This window comes from Dromaius novaehollandiae, chromosome 4 (assembly GCF_036370855.1).
Source record: "Dromaius novaehollandiae isolate bDroNov1 chromosome 4, bDroNov1.hap1, whole genome shotgun sequence".
Lineage (NCBI taxonomy): Eukaryota > Metazoa > Chordata > Aves > Casuariiformes > Dromaiidae > Dromaius > Dromaius novaehollandiae.
In genome coordinates this window covers 67,805,124-67,823,080 of record NC_088101.1, presented here as the reverse complement: position 1 = coordinate 67,823,080, position 17,957 = coordinate 67,805,124, and the positions used below count along the sequence as shown (strand labels likewise).

The following is a 17,957-nucleotide window of genomic DNA, read 5'->3' as shown; positions in this document are numbered from 1 at the left end:
TCTTCCCTGATTTTTAACAACTGATTCAAGTCACTGTAAAATAAAATTTTATGGTGTGCCCTTTTTTAACTTTATAGGTAATGTTCTTCTGTGCTTTATTTGCTAAACTGTCTCCTGTGAGAGTTTACAGGCTTGCTAGAATCTAAGGGAAAACAAACTTAGCCTCCTCTTCTATGTAACGTCTTTTGACTTCTGGTAAAGGTGAGTTTGCTGAGGTAAATTAACAGCTTTCTGCAACCAAAAACATTTTTTCCCTTCTCCTCTCCTCTCTCCTCTGCTTCCCAGTGTGTTAGTGTTTTGACAGGTTCATGGGCTGAACTGGTTCCCTAAGAAGCTCTGGAGCTGGTGCAGTGGAAGGCAGTTGAGGGGATAGGACTGGGACTGCCATTAAGTGACAGCTTTTGAGACAGCTTGGATTAGTAAGTTCGCCTTGTTCTTACATTGATAGGAAGTGGTTGCTGTAGTAATGGAACTCCCTTGTTTGTGTGGATGTAGGGTAAGGAAAAGTGCACAGAAGAGTGATTACCTATTACCTTAATTGAACAGTGGTTAGAAATTTCTAACTGACCTGTTACTATCCCTGTGGAGAACTTGTGACGCTCCTTAAGAGGTGTTGAAAAGAAATGGATATTTGCCTGTATGGTTAGTGAGATTCAGCTAGCTTTTTGAGATTCTTCTTCCTCTGCAAGTTCTGTACAGTTCTTTACCACTTCCTTGCGAAGTCATTCACAATTTCTGCTTCTATTATGTATTTTTGGCATTCCAGTGAACACTGGCAATTCTAAGAAATCCCTGAACCTTAAGATTTTGCGGGTTTTTTTTTTTTTGTAAGTTGCCTTCTGTATAGAAGATTAATGTTTATCTTCCAGTTAAGGTGTTTATTCCAGAAGGTATATTTGAAGAAAGGAAACCGTTCTTTGAACATTGCAGAGATTTGAACATTGAAAACAAGGCTGAGCAAAACCTCTGATACTAGAGTATAGAGGAGGTTCCTATATTGGCAGGAAAGTGGCCTAACATGTCTTTTCTCGTGTCTAATTTGTGACTTTTGTCAAGTAATTAGGCAACAGAGGCAAGAATTAATGGGTTTATTAACTATGGCTCCTCATGTGTCTAAGAATTTCCTGGGTCAGAATAAATCTTACTGACAATTATAGGCAGATAAACTGTAAAAAGCATTGCTTTATAACTCACTATCTGTGCTATTACTGTATTTAGAAATTTAATTCCTTAAAAGACAAGGAGGCTGTTTGTTTTCTAAAGGCAGATTGGCACTTCAGTTACAGTTCAGTAGTAGGGACATAGAATCACTTTCTTGAGAATAAATAATCAAATTCACTTTCATATCCATTCACATGTGATGTCCAAGTTAGAAATACGGTGCTTTGAGATCCAAGAGGAAATCTGCAGGACTAGATGTAAAAGAAAAATTCTAATAACTGTATGCTGAGCAAAGTAGTTGTCACTGAAAGCTGTAAGTGTGGAACCTTACATTTTATAACTGTGCTTCAGACTGTTTTTATGTATTAGCAGTTTACCATTATATAGTGCCTAATTTTGTGAACTATGTGCATTAATTTTTACCTTTCCTAACATTCCCTTTTTTCTTTTGTTTTGAGTGGATGGATGACAAACTAGTGGATGGAAGATAAAACTAATGAGCCTTACATTGCACATTCCCTATGCAGTTACAATAGCTGAGCCAAATTATATTGTGTTTTAGGGACTGAGATTCTGTTGGCATGCTGATTTTCAAGCTGATATCTCTTTCAGTTGCTAAGGTAAGTGTGTAAAAAAACAAACAAACAAACAAACAAAAAAAAACCCCTGTAGTTTCCACTGAACATTTGCGCCAACATTATTAGGGATTCAGTCAAAATTTAAAGAGATCTTAATAAATGGAGTAATTCTTTGGTAATGTTTCTCAAACTCCACACCATTCTACCTTTTCAATAGTGTGCTTTAAGTCAAAAATTTCGAAGTTCTTTAGTATTCTTGAGATCTTTGGGCTATTCTTCTTGCAGCATACCTACAGCAAAAATTAAAAGCAGGGAAAATATACCTTCAGATATTCATTCAGGCACTTTCTTGTTCTTAAGTAAACTGTCATTACTGACTTTCTTGACTGACTTAGTGTGGCAGAGTTGTATAAATTCTATTTGGATTAAAATGCTTTACACTTCATTTTGGACTGGACCTTTGATTTTTGGAATCATGTAAAAGTATAGTGATTTACTGTGATTTTCCAAATGTAGGTTGACTATTATAAACAAGCGAATCCATTTACTCATTTAGGATGTTTAAAAGAGAGCATATCTACTGATACAGTGCAAATTGTATTTAAATTGCAGTTGTGGTTCTGTGATTTTGTTTTTCTGGGGATTGGAAAGGAGAGAGGACAATAATGAAAGCAATGTGGGAGGATGAAAGAGGGTCAGAAAAGGGAGAGGGAGTTTCTAATCGAACCAGTGACTTCCAGTGAGAGGGTGTGACTAAATGAACCAGAGCTTTTTCTATTGTATTTATGTCAGTATTATTTGATATAGTGCCAAAAGTGTATATAGTACTGTACAGTAGAAGACTTGTTTCAAACAAGTAACATGTTCCCTATTCTGGAGGACTTCCAGTACTGGACTGTAAGTATAGGCCGGAGCAGTACAGGATCATGCAATACAAAGATGTGATAGTGCATGGTCAGTGGCATTCACCCTGGAGCAGGTGGGTTTTAAGTACCTTTCTCTCTCTCTCTCTCTCTCTCTCTTTTTTTCTTTTTTTTTTTTTTTCCCTCCTTGAAGTGAGGGAATGTTTTGTGTATTGATCAAAAACTCTGATTTTGTGACTTCAGCTGCTGCTGTGCCCTCTACTTCCAAAAGGCCACAGTGCAGTTGGACCACCCTCATTCACCCTGCACAGGGGAGAAAAGTGCTTTGGGGGTAGGAGAAATGCTGCCGTTGTGCCTCTGCCTCGGTGAGGTTTCAGTTAATTTTATCTCCTTTTGTAAGATGGATAGGAAGGAGGGCACGTTGGGTCGGTAGGATTTCAAAGTAGGGTGGCTGAGGGTATGTGTACATTGTGTGTAGATGTGGAAATTATAGTTTGTTTCAAATAGGTTAACTTTTGAGTATGCCTTCAGCATTGCTTGCATTATCTAATTAAACGCTAAGCTCTTGAGAACAAAGTCTTTATAACAACGTTTATTATGACCACTAACCCGTAGACACTCTGGATCAGGGCCTAAGTGCTGCTAGCAGGCAAAAGTGCGAGTGAGTTGATGACTACATGTGATTCCGTTAGTGCGTGTGTTCCCAGTGAATGATGAACCAGCCTGGGGCTTGATGGGTGATTCTGGAAAGTGTCATTTTGCCATCTTCATCAGCTCTAAAGGATTGTGCTTATGAACACAGCTGCACCTGCAGGGAGCAAGAATAGTTGTCATTTGTTCAGTAATTTCCATGCCTCAGATGTATGATGGTTATGGAAAACTCTGAAATGCATTATTTTTTTGTGGTTTTAGTTATATATGTATACATATACATGTACATAAATCTAAGTAGATTTTATAACAAAGGAGAACACTTAGGATACAGGTACTACTGTGAAGTAGTGGATCTGCATCTTCAGTGTCTTTGCATCTCCCATAGAACTGAATAATTGCTATATCAGTATTTTTATTGAGGAAATAGCAGAGACAACTTCTGTGGTTTTGCTAAGTGAAAGGAAATAGCAGAAGACCCTAAAATGTTTAGGATATGAGTAGTCTAAGAATTTATAAACTTCTTTTTCTCAGACATTACCCAGATAAAGCGACAGTGTTTAGGAAGATTCACAGTACAGGTTGGGTCATATTAGGCTGCATGGCTTTAAGTTCTGACAAACAGCAAAGATCAATGGAGGGCAAAGGTGGAAAAATATATATAGGGGAGTAGGGGGTTAGCCTGAGAAAACGAATCTATCCAAAACTTTATGGAGAGTTAAGACTGTTTCACATTATAGCAGTGGCTGAGGGAAGACTTTTTCCATCATCTAGCCTTTCTTCTGACAATATAATTTTGTTTATTTTGGTTCTTTCTTGTTAGTTTGTGTTTCTAGTGTGTGGTTTTTTTTAGCACTGGATGTTCCTACTAATACAGCTTTCTGTGTTTCCCTTAATTATCTGACCTGTGGATTTTGAACCCATATTTGTCTTGGAGAAGATGAAATTTTCCTTCTGAAAGTCTTTATGCTTTAGCTTTTGGTATTGTCTGTTTATTCAATACCCTCATCCATGGAAAAGGTAAGTATGAAGTGTTTCATCTGTGCATGGAGGCATGAATAATATTAACTAGTTGTGTTTATTTGCATCTTCACTGACTTCAAGTATCCAATTGTACCTGTCTTTTGCATTAATCTCTTCAAAATGTCCTTTGGGTATTTTTTAATTGCATGTGTTAAACCTGCAGAACATCACTTTGAGTTACGCATTTTTGCCATTGGCAGATCAACAATACTCTATTTTCAGCTTCATTAAAAAATAAAGGAAATCAGCGTAGGATAAAGTGAAGAAATCAGATGCTTCAGTTATCCCCAACAGTGACCAAATATTAAAAGTGACGTGAATCAGCAGCTACATTTATTGTGTGTTTCATAGACCAATCATAGCAGAAACTGCTGGATGATATTTTGTGGTCTTTTTTATATGCCAGGTCATGCAGGATCATAAATGGCAATTTTTCTAATGCATAGGAATTCTCTCTGTGTATGTGAAACCACCAGATGGAATAATGTTTCCTAGTGATGGATGATTTTTTCTCTTGGGAGTTGTTTTCTAAAATGTTTGTGAGCGAGTATGGTTGTGTAAGAGAAGTGCACAGAAATCCTGTCAGTATTTGCATCTTTTCCTCACAGAAATCTATGTGCAGGAAAATATATTTGCATTAAGAGAAAATCTCTGTGTTGTAAAACCTGTATCTGCTGCTTTTGTTTTACTGTAGACGTAACTTTTGTTGTTCTAAATGTAGATATCTGCAAAAACAACACAGCACTGAGCCTTACCATTACGTAAATTGTAATATACTGTTTAACCTGTATGATATGCTTTTAAAGAATAGAGGATTTAGGGATAACTCCTGGGATCTGTTTCATATGGCCTGTGCGTGCACACTATTGTATATATTGGCTTTGATAATTTTAAATGTGTTTAAAATCTATGAGTATGAACTCTCTTCAGTACTGCTTCAGTACCTCAGTAATTTGCCTGTAATACGTACATTGAAGCTGGAAGCGGACAGAGGATAAAGAGGATTAAAAAAGACACAGAAAATAGATTCCCAGTGTGGTATTTGAAATCTCTTTCCCTCTGCTTTTCTTCAAGTGGTATTTCAGTTCACTGCTGAAATGAGTAATTTTATATTATTCCTCTACACAAGCTGACTAGAAAACCTGGTATTTCACTTTCCCTGTTCTTCAATAACCTCAGTAAATGAAGTAAATTTATAAGCAGCTTTGCGAGGTGAATGTTAGTGGTGAGCTTAGTACACAGCTAGCAGTAGGTTATGGTAACTGGCCACCTAGTAACTTGAAATGAATTCTTCAAAAAGTATTTTTGTTTATTTTGGTGGAAGTAGTAGGCCTGGTTATGACTGGCGTCTTTTTGTGTGAAAGGCCCAACACACATTTGGAAGACTCTCTGCCTTTCCAAATAACAGTTTATGCAATAACAGTTGTTGATTTAAAGTTGAGTAAAAATGATCAAAAACTGCATGTAAATAATTTGTCATATTTTAATTTATTTCTTTAAAAGGCATTTGTCTCATTGTCCAACTCCAGCCTTTTCACCTCTTTTCATGTGCTCCCACAAATTTCGTGGCTATGCTGGGGATCTAGGAGGGCATTGCACCTACCGATTGACAGTGGTTTCAGAACTGAGATTAAGCAAAGCACAGAACTTTTCTTGTGTGCTATAGTTCTAAGCAAAGTTTACCTACGGTAGCTGAAACAGCAGTATTTCTTCATCCACAGCCTGCATTTTGATGGCTTTCAGTGTGCCACCTATTTGGTAGAAATTAGAAAAGCAGATCTTCCTGTATTTTTAACCTCTTGTCAAACTTCCTCGTCACTTCGTATAGTTGGAGAGCAGCGGTTGGCATTTCTGAAGTTCTTTCTCAATGAAGTGCATAGCGTATTGTAAAACTTCTCCAGAGATGTTATACAAATCTGAAGTTCTTTCCATTAGATTTCTGCTTCTGTATTATTTCCCCCAGACCAACGAGGAAGTAAAACTTCTAGTCACTCTATCCTGTATTTAATTTAGTATTCTTAATCATGCCATCTATCCTATAATAAGCCTATGCTTCCCATAAGCTTTTTCTTCTAAGTACACTGCACGTTTCAAAACCCTTTAATTTGACAGCCTTGTTTAACGGGAGTGGGACTTGCCACTTAATCAGCTGTTGGGTTCTACATGGCACTCACCAGTCTAGGAGAGGTACCTTATTGCTGGAGGTTTGTGCTTCAGGAGAGGGAGCTGGAACTGGTGCATTAAGCAGTTATGGGATAACTTCCTCCAGGAAAGCTTCCTCCTGAGCACTTCTCTAGGGTCTGTTTCCACAGTCCATGCTGGGATATTGGAGCTGTCTTCTGTAGCTTATGAAAAAGTTCCTCTAAAATGTTCTGCAACAAAGACTCCGATACTTACCATGTTATAACTGGTTTATTTTCTTTGAGATTTGAATAAATAAGCAATTGATTTTGCTATTCAGTAACTTCTGTGATATGGAAAAATGTTAGCCCCTTGCTAAGTCAGTCAAAAGCACTGACCGTTTTGGAGGTCCTGTTTGAAATGATTTGACATTTTGATATTTGTGGGCAAGACTTTACCAATGGAGCAGGCAGTCTGTGCCTTTTGAAAATCTGGCGCTTGCTTCCCGTGTAGAAAGCATGTTTTTTTCCTGTAGTTTTCCCATTGAGAGCGCTTCACACTTGTGTAAGACAAAAAGGAAAAAAGAGGAGATTATTAAGATCTCAGCACATGATTTCTGCTGTGTTTTTGTATTCTTCAGAATAAGACTAGTTAGTCTTTCTATATTCCAGCATTAAAAGTGAATGTTTTGCTTTGCCACAGACTTTTTTTGTTGCATCATCTCCCATACTGTTCTTCTGAGGCCCATTCTTCTTACCTAGCAAGTCCAAGTTTGCCACTCAAATATGTCTTCCCATTCCCAGTTCTCTGCCTTCCCACGTGTCGGCATCGCCCACATATTCTCATTCCTCTCAGCTGTTATTCCGTCCGTATTCAAATTCAATGGCTTGATTTTGCTTTTTGTTTCTCTGGAGAGCATTATTTACAGCAAGAGGCATGCTATTCTTATTATAGGCCAAAAATTATGTCAGGCTATAGGCCAAGTGAAGATAGAATTATTAAGGCAAATTGCTGAAGTTCACTGTTATTTGAATGTTTTGGAAATATTTTTAAGGCTTCTGAGCTGGGTAAAAAAAGGTGAATGGACTTTCTCAGGGATTGCAAAAGAGGTGTTCTTGGCTCAAGGCCAATACTTGAAAAATGTGAAGTTCATTCTCAAGGCGTGAGGATGCTGGAGCAGTTTGGAGTGATTCCAGGTTTTCGGTGGAAGCTGAGGAATGGTATGGTGTGAGAGAGAGAGAGAGAGAGAGAGTGTCTCTCTCTCTCTCTCTCTATTTTTATATATATATATAGTTTTGTTCTTGCAAATGGCAAAACTATCTTGACTGAAATTTTTCCTTTCAAAGCTGGCTTGAGGTGTAACACTGTCAAAGAAAGTTTCAGCCCAAACTGTTAAGTTTAGCAGCAGAAAGCAATATTGTATAACAGAAAAAAGTTAAGTACTTTTGTTAGTGGCGTATAATAACTGATAGATTTGATTTGTGTTTGTGCTCCTGTGTAGATGCTGCAAAAGAATAGTGGAAATTCATGCTCCTGCAGCAGTACAAAAGTCAGCATAGTATGTAGTGTTCCTGATCTCAGAATTTAAAAAAAGACCTGGAAATGTGACATTTTCTGAAAATACTGGGACCTTATCCTATATCTTGTGTTTTTTTTTTTTTTTTAATAACCCATGAAGATTGAAAGTTTTAGCAAAGCTGCTCAGTGTATTTATAAGGTTAATGTTACTTGAGGGGCGGTCAGGTATAATTTTGTAATAAGTTAAAAAGAAATAAAGAAAATTAACTTCCCATTCTGTTTCAATAGAAGTCTGAATGGTAAACTGGCACTTGCTACATGAAAAGGATGGGCTTTGGAGCAAAAGAATGATCTGGGATGTGATGTGTCAATAAAGTTATTTCTACAGTGAAAAATGTAGCAGTGAAATTAATTTCTGCAAAGTATCAGAAGACATAAAATTCATGAACTAATAGGATATAAGCTTGTGGCTGGAGAAAATACAGGACTGGGAAAAGAATTATTGGAACAAATACAACTAGATACAACAGCGCGTCATTGTGGTTGGACTAATGCTCACATTCAAGTTTGCAGTGCAGTATATTAGGGAAATACTAATAAAAATACTGTTTGTCTGAATTAGTTTTGTGAACTGAAATGGCAACTTGCCTGTATGTCCAGCATTCCAATATAGTACACCTGAAACAGTGCTTAGTCTTGAATAGTACAATAAAAAAAAGAGGAAGTGAAATGGTGGAGAACATTCAAATAAGACTTTAAGAATGGACTTATAATTAGGACTTGAAATTATGTATATTTAGCTTGTTTAATAATCACTATAGGAATAAAACTGTGACACATATGTAGTTTCCACTCCTGTATATATATATTTTTTTAATCTGTAAATCTGCATACTTTTGAGATGTAAATGAAGAGGAGGAAGGGAAAAAAAAGCTGAATATAAAAAGAAATTCCAGCAAAATCCAGGCAAAGCTACTCAATGAAAATATTGCAGGCTCTGTCAACTCAGAGGTAACCTTGAAATGTCTGACCTGGCTCATTCATCACTATGCCAGCCAAGTACAGAGGTTTGTACAATCTATGATTGTGGGTATTTCAATGTCATTTAGTACAAAACTGTAGATAATGTGCTTGCACTCTCAAACTGGCTGTCTTGACGTCACAAAAATTAAAAAGCCTCTTACTCTTCTGTGTGATCAGAAAAAAATGTGGTTTCTCCACTGATAGCTTCTGCACTTCAGTTTGCATTGTTGATACAGGTATCTACATCAGATTGAAAATGTATGGACAAAATAAACAAATGAACTGTTAAACACAATACATGTAATACTAAATTCTTTTTTATTCTCATATCATGTTTGTGTATCTTGATTTCTGCAGTGTGACCGAAAATTTGGCAGTAATTCTGACCTCCAGGACGCAAGTGCTGCAGAAAGCAGATTGCTGTGTAATACAGGGCGTTTGTAAGTGCCTGCTTACTGGACCATGCCTGCTAGCTATCGGTAATGGCCAATTAGGGAAAGAAGATGAAAGGCAGGGTAAATCTAGACAGTTCTCTCTTTCTGGTAACTTTCTTGCTGCTGGTAAATCATGGCTTAGGTCTTCCTGAGAATAAGATTATAAATAATCATTACACTTAATGGAAACTGATGGAGTTCTGTACAAGACTTTTGTATGATTTTTTTAATCCTTTCTTTACCTCAATAATATCCTTTAGCAATATGCTGCACAACTTACTTGTATTGTGGGTGTTTTTGTATTTTTTTCTTTTTTTTTTTTTTTTAAGGTGAGAAGTCTTTTTGTTTTAGAATGAAACTTCCAGACATAAGGTTTATTGTATAATTCCTGTGCTTCTGAGAACTAATGAATAGCCACCTGCTTGTCACCTTCTGCACACCATTAATGGTTCTTACAGGCCTTTACATCTGTTTGTCCCTTCTCTCTCACGCTCTCTTGCTTGCAAAAGGCTAAGGGGTCTCAGCCTATTGCATATGAAAACTATTGACCATCCTTATTTACTTTCCTGGTATCCTTTCTTATGCTGAGATAACCTCCTTCATTATGGTTTACCATGCACTTCAGGGAGTATTTAGAATTATGGATGTATGATGGAATAATGCTGTGACATACTAATGTTTATTTGCTGTGTTTTCTATTCCATTCTTAATTCTTGAATTCTAACTTTGACTGTTGCTGTCTTTGAACAAGTGAGATTTTTTTCTTCTGGATGCCTAAAAATGCTTTGCCAGTCAACCTTACCCATGTACGTATTGGTCACTTATTTAAATAATTCTTTATGATACATGACTTTCCTTTTGAAAAGTCACATTAGCTTTTACTAAAATATTGTTACTACTGTCCAGATTTCTACTACTTTAAGTGCCTTGTAAGTCAAAACCTAGAGGTTTTGCTTCTGAAGACCATTTATGGGATCCTTGTGAAGACTTTGAGGTAGTAGGGGAATGTGCTGCTTATTGATACCGAAGAATAGGATACACAGCAACCAGTCATCAGTTCAGATGAGATTACTGAGAAAAAAGTAGCTGACCATCCTTGGTCCAAAGATGACTTAGTGCTTTAGTTCTGCATTGAAAGAATGGAGATGTGGGTACTTTTTTTTCTGAGCTGAATGTTGAGAATTTGACTAAAGAAAAAGATTTAATTCCTTCCATTAAAAAATTGCAACTGTTTTATATAGATACCTTGTTATTAAAGCTCTTTTTAGGCAGTAATAAGTGTACATGCAAGGGAATAAATGTGCTGAACTCAAGAGTTATACATGAGCAGAACATAAGGTTTTGTCTGGGACTTCGTGTCATGCAGCTTCTGGCATACTAGTGTCCTCATCTTGGATTGGGTTTGTAGGCCACACTGCAAGTGTAGTGTGTGTAATACCTCCTTTGCTCCAAATATAACTACCTTTTTTTTTTTCTTTCTGTGTGAATTAAACTGTGCAGAGGGATTGAAACAAAGAATGTAGTTCTATGTAAAACTGTGCAGCTAATCTTCAGTTTCTTTTGTTTGTCCGTAGAGTCTTGATTAAAGGTAATCTGTTGTCTAGTCAAGGTGATTCGCAGATGGGTGAATCCTCTGCCAGAGGTGATCCTTGGTCTTCAGGGGAGAGCAATAACTAATTTTATAGATAGTACTGCAGGGGGAGCCTACTTACACTGTTAGTGAAGGAAAATCAAAGGTACATGATGTGCTGGGGAGATGAAGTTAGGCAGATCCTGAAGACATAAGTGCTAGATGCAGAAAGGTGCTGGGATATAACCTTCCTCTTGGTAGTGTCTGTCTATCCATGTAACTGCAAAATTGAGTTTTTTTAGTTATGTTCCTAAGTTACATTAGGACAAGGCAGCATATGCATACGACAATGAAAAATATAAATGAAATACATGTTCAGTAGGCCTTGAAATTTAAAATGCATAAAAATAAATCTTTCAGCAAGAATTTTAATTTCATTTAAACTGAAAATACAGTCTTTTGAATGGTTTCTAAAATACACGGGTCAAACAAGTGGGCGGTACACTAACACCAACAAAGGAAAACATGAACTTGAGCCCCTAGTAAAAATACATTTTGATTTCATTATCTTCATATAGATTAAAACTATTTATTTAATTCCTCTGTGTAGACTGGACCATGGCACTTTAGAAGACAAGTTTCTTAAGTCTTTAAGAATAGAGTTAAAACTTGCTGAATGTTGTCGTCTTATGAGGAGAGTGCTATTCTGCTTAACTCTGTACATTGCATTAACTCTGTATTTTTACTTGGTACATTTCTAGAAGTACCGAGATGAAATAGGAATGTATCAAATACTTCTGCAACCAATTGCCACAGTGTTCAGGACAGACCCACTGCATAGATGGGGGAGCTTCTTGTGGCAGCATTTAACTGTCCCCAGCAGTGGGGGCTGCTGCTTCCAGGGAGCATCCATCTCTGTTGTAGGGAGATATTAGAGGAGGGTTTATTTCATTATCCAGGAGGCATAAAGGGAAATATATGCCAGTTTATCAAAGAGCTTGGCAAGTCAGAGAGATGCTTATGAACACTGTCAGCAGAGGCTCTGTCTCTTGTGCCTCAGTTTATTTTTAGGGAGAAAGGTGTTAAGCTAAGCCTGCTAGATGCTTGTCTTAAAGCTGATGTGCATTTCTTTTTTGTCCTCGTTTTAGTTTGTGGTTATACTTCCTTACCAGGTTGAACAGCAGATACGCATTTGTTGGGTGCAGACTTTTGTCAGATCTTTTACCTGACAGTTTTGGTTTAATCTGCTTGGGGGCATCTTTGCGAGTGAAAATGTTTCTGTCCTGTGTGAATTCATTGTCTGTCCTGTGTGAATTCATTGTCTTATGAAAGCTCAGACTCTTCTGGACGGTCCTAGTCCAAGGAGGGTATTCTCTCAAGGGCAGTGTTGAAGGACTGCAGGAAAAATACAGCTGTCTGAAAACACTTCGGGGTAAATAACATTAGATGTGTAGCAGGATATTTTTAGATCATGCTTGGCTATGTTTTGTAGGAGATACTGTTTCTTATATGTCTGTACCAGCACGTATGAAATATGTTGTCATCCTTTCTGTAAGAAATCGCTGAGGAGAAACCAATTTCTGAGAAATTGTCCTGATGGGAAGCATTCGCTCTGTTTTGCCAACTCAGAATCAGGGAAGAGTCTGCTAATTTCTGTATGTTGATAATAACTGTTTTTAGCTGTAATATCTGCACTATCCAAAAGCAATTTAGAAGAAACTAAATGCTACTCTAGCTGAAAGTATAATAAAAAAAGAATGAGTTGGTGGGGGCATTTTTTTTTTATTGGCTTATAAGCTGGAAATAAATGGAAGACTTGCTTAGCGTTAAAATAACATATCAAAGAAACATTTGTTTTCTGTAGATGTTTAGGAAAGAAGGTTATCTGGTGTTTTGAATAAAAAATGCCTCTGCAGTTGTGGGAAGAGCTGTTGCAAGGAGGTGGTTGGTATTTTAATAGTGTTTTATCTAGGAAATTACAAAGAAAATATACCAACTTATAATACATATTCAGAAATTGTAGAATTGGGATTATATTTCACTATAAAACTATGACTAAATGTTTTTGTTTTAAATTAGCACTTTTTTTTTTTTTTCAGGAAGTTTGGAGAGCGACCTCAACCGAAGCGGCTCACCAGGTAAGCATTAAAGTATTTCCATTTTTATCAGTTTTATAAACTTACCCTTTTTGTCTCAAAAAGGATTTCAGAGATAGATAACAAATTGTGGGTTGCTAATCCTAGAACTTTATATGTCAAAGCTTTCCAAAAATGCAATTCTTGTAAGCAATCAGCAAGAAGTAAAACGCTGAACAGTAAGTGGCTTATTTATTTTTAATATGAAATTCAAAATGCCTTTTTAGAAATTGTATTGATTTCATGTATCAGTTGTTGTGTATTATTCAGTAGAGTGTGAATCTGGTTAGGTTTAAATCCCCAGAGATGAGTCAGATTTCTTTTTTGGGCAGAAGCGACTTGTAAAGTCATATAAAATAACATTCTTTACTGGCAAATTTCAGCTGTTTTGTTAGTGCTGTCATGCTGCAGTTAAGAGCAAAATTAACATGCTGCTGTCAAAGAATGATCTTAATCAAATTTTGATGAAGTCTAAACAGTCAGAGATAATGTCAAATAGCACCATTAAGGCAGTTCACTGGGGCAAGTGTGGCACACTGTGCCTGCATTGCTCTTGTGTCACCTGGGAAGGATTTACAATAGCTGCTGTTAAGTAGTCACCATTTTCAAATTGTTGTGACGCAGTCAGTGCAAATATTTATTGTTCTGTATCACAGTCTGTCTGCTGATTATAAGGAACTATTGAGTTTAAATCCTCTGTTTGCTGGAAGTACGCAAGATCTGCAATCTTTTTTACAGTTGCGTGTGGTAATAACACTGTATAAGGGCGCAGGCACCCATTGTTGCTCTAGCCTGCTTCTGGTCTGAGTGAAATTATGATACCTGGTGTAAACCACCAGGCAAAAAGCATCTATGTTCTCTGTCAGGGATATTTGTCTCAATGCATTTCTGGATAAGTACGACACTTGCATTTCAATGCAGAATTGCTCTATACTGACATATAAGTAATTAAACAAACGTAACACTTTCCTATTGACTTGCTTAATTTCTGGGCTATTTCAAGAAATTAAGTTTTAAGTCATGGACTGTTTTCCTTTTTGAGCAGTAACACCTGTTAGTGTCACCCTTAAGTTGCTAATTTACCTTCTACAATTTAACAACAACAGCAACAAAATTAAAGACTATTTAGTAAAGTCTTGGCGTGAACAATTTTGTCTACTAAGTGTAATAAGTCTGCATTTCATGTACAAGGTTTTAGCTGCTAGATTTGGAAGGTACTTTTTTCTGCGAGTACTAAGTAGGCACCTGGGAACTGCTAGTCGTTTGTCAACACAGTAGCTTGTAAGCTTTTTCTATACCAGAAGAGAGAGGCTGGAACCAAGCAACCTAACTTTTTTCCTTTGAAGAGACAATGCTAAAAATGAAAAACTGCCATGGCAATCTTTATAATTCATTTATGCAGCACTCAAAAATATATCTCTATCCTTCTAAAGGCATGATTTATTTTTTTAAAGGCACTCCTGTGTGTCTGATAATCTGTTCATCCTCATGCAAGCTCCGGTGTAACAGGAAAACTCTCGTGTGTGTTTTCCTGAGAAAATACTAAAGCTTCCCCCCCCCCCCGCCCCCACTATACAACATCCTTGAAAGAATAAAGCTATTCACAACTTTGTTCATCGTGTCACTTGTTTTTGCAGTAAAATATAAATTATAATAGTACTACCTTTGAAAAAACCTTTGAGATTTAATAATGAAAAATGCCATATAAGAATTGCAGTGGTTTTATATTTTCTTTATCAGTGAGAGGTACTGGGGGGACACACTCCCAGTTCTCCCAAGAGCTCAAATTGTGTGAGTCCACTGTAGCAACAGACCAAGAGAAAAGGCAGAATTTCTCTGTGATATATTAGATAGCACCTTAGCATTATTATGGGTGGAGGGGTTGCTTTGTTTGGGTGTGTTTGTTTTTTTTTTAATGTTAGTCAAATTGAAAAAACATTTAGTATAACAGGTCTTAATAGACTATTTCATGTTATGAGCTTGGACATAAAAAGTTTTTAACCTAGTTAAAAACAGCTAATGAATGTCATAATGAAATGCACTATAATAATTTGAGAGTGAATTGTGTTTAGATTTTGTGGTTTAAAATATACTCTTAAATAATGATTCTGATGAAAGTAGGTATATGCACTTCGAGACAGTTCTTACCCTCTGTGCTTTCATGCACCTGTTACCAGTTATTAGCGAAATGTAAATATATGGAGTTAATCCAGATTTAAAACAGCAGTTCAGGTGGTCTTTCTCTGCTGTTATATCCTGCTTATTTACATAGAACATGTAGCGCACTGATCATACTCTTATGCAGGCATGGCAAATGCAAGAACTTACAGAGCATTGTTAGCAAAATGGGATTGGGTTTTCCCCTCCATCTACCTGCTCTGTGAATCTCTATCTGGGGGATTTTGAGTCAACATAATATTGCTTATATCTTGCATCTTTTCTCACTGGAATCATTTCTTTAAGAAGCCAAGGCATCTGTTTGTTTTGGTGTTCTAGGTCTGTCTGAAGGGAATTCAGCAGCTGCATGCAGTTCACCAAAAATTCCTCTTCTGTAGTTTCACCACTTCATATAACTTCCTGTTAAATTCATAATTTGTTTCTCTGGTTGATGACTTTAAAGATGAGTTCATTGGTGTAATGTAGGCATTCAACCTGCAGAAGCTCAGCCTGGGAGTTACAGGTGCGCCTGTCAGCACTCTAAGGCAGCTAGACCCCTGGATGCTGAATTTGGCAAGCTGCTTAATGGGCAGTTAGATTATTACACTGAAGAATGATAGCATGTATTGCTCCCCTTTTTCTTTCAAGGAATGGCTGTTGGTGCGTCTGAGGTGATCACAACTTTTATCTGTCTTCTGTCATTATGGTGGTGATGAATGATAGAAAATCTAAAATTCTTTTGCCTGATTACGTGCAGGAAAGAGAAAGCTTAGAAAGATAGACGAATAGGCTTCTGAAGAATTTAAACCTTTTTTAGTATCTTCACAGCCAGAAGAAAACTCCTATAAACATGACATTGATTCAGTTAACAGCATAGGCAAAAATTCTGAACCGTTTGTCTCCATTATTATGGGAGACTGAATTATTGATTAAGGAGATGGCATTGAATTAATGAAGTGTGTTCTAATCAAATATTTGTAGCATGGTGTTTTATAAAATCAGGCTTTGAACATGATGTCAGGATGGGCATTGAAATGAATGTCAGCATGATTTTTACATAATGATCATTCTTTTTTCTGGAAAATGAAGTAATATTGGTAAATGGCCAAAGACCACTGCAATTTCAATACAAGACTGTTTCTTCTTTTTACTATGCAATTGTCTTAGAAAATAATGCAAGCTTATTTTGACCCTATTAGTATACTTACAGTTGCCCCCCCCCCCGCAATTTCAGTTATATTTATTTTTTCCCAGATCTCTGTGGATTATTATAATTATAAACCAAACAAAAAGAGCTTTCAAAGCTTACTTTGTCTTTTAATTTTTAGGGAAGCAATGCGAAATTACCTAAAGGAGCGAGGTGATCAAACAGTGCTAATACTCCATGCAAAAGTTGCGCAGAAGTCATATGGAAATGAAAAAAGGTAAGTTTCTTTTCCTGTCTTCCCTCCACTGATCCCAGCTGGGTGAACAATATATAGTGTGTATTTTGGTGCATAATACTGAGCAGAATTCCTCAGACTATAATATACTCTGAAGATACATAAAATGAAGTGTGTCCTTGTAAATCAGCTAATTATATAATGAATGTTACAAGCCTGTGGTATTCAACATAGTGATGCCTGCTTCTGCCAATAGGTTCTTTATCTATGGGTGGAGTTTTTCTTCCACTGGCTCTGTGGATGTTGTGATGCCCAAGAAGCTTCTTCCTGTACTGTTGCTTTCCTAAAGGAAGAATAGGGAACTTAAGCTAATTGCCCTTCTTTATATCCCATTGCTGTAGTAGAATTGTACCTATTGCAGCTATTTCTCTAGTTTTCTGCTAGCTGAATTTCTTAGTTTTGTGTGTCATCTTGAAAAGTAAGAAGAACTCATGTCAATGATAATCAAGCAAAGACAAGCTAATCTGCAAAAAATGTTTTGATGATTACCTCAGTTTATTGACTATCTTAAAATCAAATATTGAAAAAATGAGAGGAACTTTGTGTTTTCACCTTTCCCAATAGTTTAACCTTTCATGGTAAAGTTAAACATTTAAAACATTTAATTTTAAACCCTTCATTTCAATTCTGGAGGAAAAGAAGGTGATTAGTAGTGGCTGTTTACAGAGGAGATACCATTTTCCCTGAGTCACTTCAAATTGATATGAGAGGAAAACTGCTAGCCTCAGAAAGATAGATTTCTGGATCAGATCTGTGATAACTTTAAAAACAGCGACAGGTCAGTTATTTATAAATACAATTCTGATAAATATCCTGTAAAAATCAATGTTATTAATGTTTATTATTAATGTTTGATCATTATTTTTAATGTCCTTCACTCTCATGTATATCTTACTAGATCATTATGCTTTCTACAGTTTTCAGAGATTGGAGTGGTTAGCATTTTTATCTTGAAACTGTTAGAAAACAGGAGTCCATCAGAAATAAGCCTGCAAAATTCTTAGTTTGATGCTACCAATCAAATAACTTTCTAATGTTTCTGAATCATAAAGATGCAGACTGTATTTTTAACTGTTCTTCAGAATTCTCTCTCTGGATATTGGTCTTTCAGTATGTGTCTTCTTCCATGATAGCCAGTGTCTAAAGTCTTTTCTTCTGGGCAGTGTCCACGTTTTGCAGCTCCATTCAATTGTTTACTCGAGTACTTTTTAGATCTCTCTGAAATTCTTGATGATGATCAAATGCGAAATCAGTGAAAGAGGAAGAAGGAAGGACACAAAA

At 36.6% G+C, this 17,957-nt stretch overlaps 1 protein-coding gene across 3 annotated transcripts in view; it reads left to right on the top strand.

The window, feature by feature from the left end:
- RBPJ (recombination signal binding protein for immunoglobulin kappa J region) overlaps nucleotides 1-17,957 on the top strand; it is a 62,823-nt gene that overhangs the window by 21,238 nt on the left and 23,628 nt on the right. The window contains exons 2-4 of one of the 3 annotated variants that reach the window (XM_064511337.1): nucleotides 1,724-1,781; nucleotides 13,042-13,080; nucleotides 16,563-16,658. In XM_064511337.1, the coding sequence (XP_064367407.1) occupies nucleotides 16,570-16,658 (89 nt within the window). In that variant the 5' untranslated portion in view covers nucleotides 1,724-1,781; nucleotides 13,042-13,080; nucleotides 16,563-16,569. Of the gene's footprint in view, nucleotides 1-1,723; nucleotides 1,782-13,041; nucleotides 13,081-16,562; nucleotides 16,659-17,957 lie in introns of those variants that run through there. The other 2 variants (XM_026120496.2, XM_064511338.1) reach the window with 2 other exon arrangements.